The sequence below is a fragment of the Gouania willdenowi genome, chromosome 9 (assembly GCF_900634775.1).
Source record: "Gouania willdenowi chromosome 9, fGouWil2.1, whole genome shotgun sequence".
Taxonomy (NCBI): Eukaryota; Metazoa; Chordata; class Actinopteri; order Blenniiformes; family Gobiesocidae; genus Gouania; species Gouania willdenowi.
Window position 1 is genome coordinate 13,126,005 of NC_041052.1, and position 5,645 is coordinate 13,131,649.

A 5,645-nucleotide genomic window follows, 5' to 3' on the forward strand; every position below is an offset into this window, starting at 1 on the left:
TGTTAATCACAGCAGAGAGCTTCTCCAGCTCAGTGCCACGTCAAATTTGTCACCAAAGTGGGAACGCGTCATCAAATTGGAGCGAGGTGTTTGGGCTCACCCTGCAGTAAGAAAGGAGCAAATCACCCTCTAACTAATGATTGAGGGAATCAATGAAAAAAACGCTTTGGTCACTTTATGATGTTTAAAACACAGAAAAGTTGATTTAGTGTAACATGGGCCCTTAAATGTTGTTTTATAGATTGTGCTCACACTAAACCACTTGCTGATCTGGGTGAGCTTTCATCACCACCTTCCTTTCTTCTTGCATTCGTTGTCTTCCTGTCAGATATCAATTCCTTCCTCATCATCGTCCTCGCCGCTCCCTCATCTTTGTCTGTGTTTGTCTGTCTTGTGTCCATTTCTGACAGTGTTGTGGGTACATGGGATACAATAAGTCATGTGAAGCTGTTTTAAAATGTGGCATTTATGTTAATTTCTGCTATTAGAGGTAAAACAGCTCCAGGTAATGGTTGGAGATGATCGATGGTTGAGTCACTTCCACTTCATTTAGCTCATGTGATGCTTCCTCCTGCATGTTAAGCATCTGTTCTCCCATCTCTTCCCTCCATTTACCATCTGGACTGAATGATGGTAGCACTGATGGGGATGTCGTTTTTCAACCGAAGTGATGATGCCAGACTGGCTGTCATAATGGGATGATGTTGAAACACAGATGGAAAGTTTCAGTTCAAGCTCACATGCAGAAATAAGATGGTTTTAACCTCAAAAACACACATTTTTAGTTTTTCAAAGGGAAATAAAGTGTCAATCAACGTTTGTAGAATCCACAAAACACATTTGACCATTTTGGACTGAAACTATTCATGCACTGTTCCTCTAACTGAGAACGACCCTATAGTTGTGTCTAATAATTCCTCATGTTTGTTTGCCTCAGGCTTGAAAACTGTATGACACTCCAGCTAGAAGAGGATCTCTCATATCATCACTGCCATTACACACGGAGCTCATCTTTGGAGTTGGACTTTGTACAGAAAAGAGGATTTTAAGTAACATAATAATGACATCAGTGACTTTTCAACTCCAGCCAGCATTCGCTCACACATTTTACAGCCAAGAAAAGTACAAAAGAAATAAGAAGTGACTATCCCTGTTCAACTTTCAAACATCTACATTCCCACCAACGGGGACATTGTGTGAATTTTATATCATGTTTTAACTCTTGTGGAGCTCCAGGAGGAGCAGAGGTGGCCACTGGCGAAGGCTGGGAGGAGACGAGAGGACAGAGGGAAGTAAAGGAACAGAAAGGAAAAAGGAACGTGTGCTGGAAGATATCCTGAATAACTGGCTGCAATTTCAATTTTTAGATCTGAAAGAAGTACTTACTGCACATTTTGTGGTGTTTTTGCTTTCAGTGTGAAAACTAGCCTTGGCCGTTTGATTTGAACAGGTTTGAACAAGTGAAATTTGAAGGTTTCTGATTAGATGGATTGAAGAAAAGAAAGTGAAACGATGGAGACGAGAGTTGGAGCGAAGCTGTAGCATTGGGGACGAGATTTAACTCTGTGGAAACACTTAATGGGTTTTTTGTGTTTTTTTGTTTTACCATTTTTTCATAAACATGCACTGGGATGCTTTGAGATTCAACTGATGCGAAGGAAGCCGTCTGCACGTTGTATTCTGGAGAGACGGACATCAATCAGATACCAGTCAGTGTTCACACAGCATTGCAGAAGGAACAGGAACTTTGTGTCCCCATGTGGTCAATAGTTCAGCACCGAAAGACGTTTATAATTACTATATCCGCTCTGTGCAGCGGCTTCTTTATCAAACATCCACCTGACCACGCCCACATATTTCATAGTTGATGCTGTGAGAAAACTCGTCAACACGAGGGTTTCTTGGCTGTCGTGTGTGTTTAACTGAGGATTTAAGGCATTTTCGTCATAAATGAGAAGCAGGTGATCGAGGCAGACAATTTGTGTTTTTATATATATATATATATAAATGTATATTAGGCTCAAATGAAAAAATATATAAATACTTAAAACTACAACAACAAAAACAACAAACTTAGCTGTATGTTAATATCACATTGTTTGGGAAGCACATCTCATTTGATAAAGACTAGAAATCACTGAAGAAATGAATCGTTTCGTCAGCTACCGTCACTTCATAACGACAACAAACTTCTTTATATTTTATATTCCTTCAAAAAAAAAAATCTTTTTAAAAAGTTTATCTGCATCGATCCTGCAAAATTACAAGAAAGCTTTGGGTCTGGCTGTTTTTAAAATGGACGAGGGATGGCATAGTGTTCCTACAAGTGTTTTAGACCAACCTACCAACGACCATCAACGTGTTCAGAGGCGCTTCTTACAACTATTCAGTCATGAGCATGAAGTAAATCTGTACAGATGTTTGTAATCTATTCTTTCCAAGTGCCAGTTCTCGTGGTGTCTTTTGGATTTTTGACTAACTCATGTGCAAAAGGTGAAAGCAGGTGAGTGATTATATGGTTGAAGTGGGCGAGAGTAGCATCACAATGTATGTCGCAAACATCAAAGGGGAAGTCACATAGTATATATTTTTACAGCGTTGAAAAGTGAGCAGGTGTGATGCAGACTCGTGAAGGAAATCCAATCAGATGGTTGATAGTATCACTCGTGCGAACGGCATGTGCCTGCGTTTGTCTGTTTTCTTGGTTCATTTTTTTGTGACATATGTGACTTTATAAAGCTTGCATATTTTACACGGTGTTTACAAAGTTGTACGTTGTGGTGAAAGTCAATGAGCTACAGAAAAAAGAAAAAAAACAAAAAAAAAAAAAAAACCTTACTGGTTGAATTCTAAGTTAAAGCAGCTGTTATGGTACCCAGCATCCCCCTTTATGTATCCTCAGAAGTGTGTGCATTCATTGGATAAAGACCCATTTTACTGTTTGTTTCCTAACTGCATCGTGCAGTGCCACAACCAAAGGATCTGGAGTTACAATTAACATGAAATCATAAGCAGAAGGGTTTCTTTGTGCAGCCAGCTGTACATTTACATAACAAGGAGCCATGCTACTGTGCTGTCAAATCAAAGAATTTGTACACAAATCAAATCAGCCTACCTGTGTAGATATAACCAGTTTAAGACCATCAAAATAAAATAACCGTACTACTCAGTAGCAGATGTGTTCGTACCTATCATGTGCCTTAACCTTTTCCATGCTAGATAAAGGTGATAAATGTGTTTTATATTACTTTATTCTTCCTCCCCCCTTGAACTGCCATCTCTCCATTAACCTCTGACTACCTTTCACTCCTGTTGCCAGCCTCCCTACTACCCCCTTCACTTTAACCAGTGACGTGCAGTGAGGCTCATAGCAGGGGATCAATGTTGCCACAAATACTGGAACAATTTCCTTTGCAAATTAAAAAGTTTGCTCTGTTTTTATGTTGTAGTCATGTGAAAATTAATTTAATAGAAAACATGTAGAAATATTTGACAAACAAGAGCACTAAGGGAATGCAAACGTCCACCAAGCACCAAATCTTTTTTTTTTTTTTTTTTTCTTACCAGATATTGTGCAGTTATTTGTCACGGTACAAAGGCTTGGAAAAGATGTATATCTCCATTAATAACGATACAGTCTTTCTAAATGTAGGGGCACCCCCATTTTCTTAAAAAAATTGAGATAGAATGCACAATTCAGATCTGATCACAATGAAACTTGGTGGCATAATTGACATAACCTGGCATAGGCATAACTTAGTAAAATCTTAATTATGAACCAAGATATGAATATTTGAAATTTCGCCAATAATGAGAGATACAAGTTTTAATCTGGATCTCCTCCAACATTTAATGGAATCTTTGGTTAAAATGTTGTCAGATTCCATTATGTACTTTTGATTTAAACCTGGGAACAAACAAATACATAAACACCGGTGAAAATATTACGTCCTTGAGCAACAGTACAATGAGTGTCATATATGAGCATAACACCGCCCCCTACAGGGAAGCACTATTAATGCCATTTGTTTCTATAATTTTTAATTATTGCACTTCTTCAGCAAAACTAACAATGCGATAAACGTTCGTTGAATATTTTATTTTCATTTCATTTTCAGCCTTTGGAGAACGAATTGAAACTGCGTGGAGTGTAAATTCAGTTATTTTGATTAAATGAGTGGAAAGAATCAGTACGAATGATCACCTGTTGCACAACTTAGCGATTAAATAATACATTGATTTCATTGTAATACTATTATTATTTCTCTTGTCAAGATGAGGGTGGATCTGCCTCCTATGACTGCACGTCACTGCTTCAAGCATACTGCATTTTCGTCCTTCCCCTCTGTTCCCTCCATCCCCAGGTAGATTAGACTGTTGATGGATTTCTGCCTTGTATTACATTGTATTATAATCTTTTAAAAAAAAAAAAAAGTTAGTTCGAGAAATGGTTTTGGTTTCCTAGAGGAGTAAAGTTGTTAATGCTTTCGTAGCGAGCAGAGGCAATGCCACAGTGACAGAATGTAATATGTTAATTTTACTAATACCCAGAGGCAAATATTACACTTGTTAAACAAAGCGGAAAAATACTGGTTTGTAGAGTATACATTTGGTGTGTTTTCAATAAATCATGCCTGGAAAGAAGGTGTTGAGTCACTCTGTCTTTCTCTGATTGTGTATGTGTGCGTGCATGTGTATATTCTGTTACAGATAAGAAAACCAAATGTCACCAACATCCTGAGCACAGGTAAGTATATTAAGGCTTACATTGCTCAGCCTGGTTCTCTCTGTTATGTTACAGTAATTAGCTCCGCCCTCTTTGTTACATTGCAGTCATTAGCTACTCCCCTTTTGTTACGTTACAATAAATAGCTCCACCCATTTTGTTATGTTACAGTAATTAGCTCCGCCCTCTTTGCCACATTGCAGTAATTAGCTCCGCCCCTTGTATTACGTTACAGTAAATAGCTCCACCCCTTGTGTTATGTTACTGTAAATAGCTCTGCCCCTTCTGATACATTACAGTAATTAACTCCGCCCTCTTTGTTACGTTACAGTAATTAGCTCCAACTCTTGTGTTACAGAACAGTACTTAGCTCCGCCCCTTTTGTTATGTTACAGTAATTAGCTCCACCTCTTGTTATTTTAAAACTAAAGGTGACTAATCCAGTGGAATGTAAATGCTATGCTTGCATCTGTTCAAGCCTGTTAAAAACAATAACATGATTTTATAAAGCCACATAGTATCAATCTTTTGATCTGCCACAATAATGTAATTTAAATGAAAATACTCAAGTTGAACTCAAGTTCTAAGCAATTTTTAGGTGAGATTAAAAAATAAATAAATTAGATTAATAAATTACAGAGAATAATTAATTAATCACACTTTATTTTACATTATTATTGTTATTATATATATATATATATATATATATATATATATATATATATATTATTATTATTATTAATAATTTTTTTTTTAAATCTATCATCAGCACTATTTTTATCTAGTCTAGCACACGGTGGATTAAATCCACTATTTTGGGCCATAATAAAGAGATGATACCTGTTGTTAGCCCTGCCATTTAAAGGAGAAAGATCCTAAAAATGCTATTTTTTTTATTTTCAATCACTGCATTTCTTCT

The 5,645-nt window shown here is 37.0% G+C and overlaps 1 protein-coding gene across 9 annotated transcripts in view; it reads left to right on the forward strand.

Annotated features, from left to right (window-relative positions):
* Positions 1 to 4,644, forward strand: part of arvcfb (ARVCF delta catenin family member b) — a 271,466-nt gene extending 266,822 nt beyond the window's left edge. For all 9 annotated transcript variants that reach the window (XM_028456818.1, XM_028456823.1, XM_028456819.1 and 6 more), the window contains one exon: positions 938 to 4,644. Coding sequence is in view for 1 of the 9 variants with exons in the window: in XM_028456823.1 (XP_028312624.1) it covers positions 938 to 943 (6 nt within the window). In the remaining 8 variants the exon portion in view is untranslated. The remainder of the gene's footprint in view (positions 1 to 937) is intronic.
* The last annotated feature ends 1,001 nt before the right edge of the window (positions 4,645 to 5,645 follow it).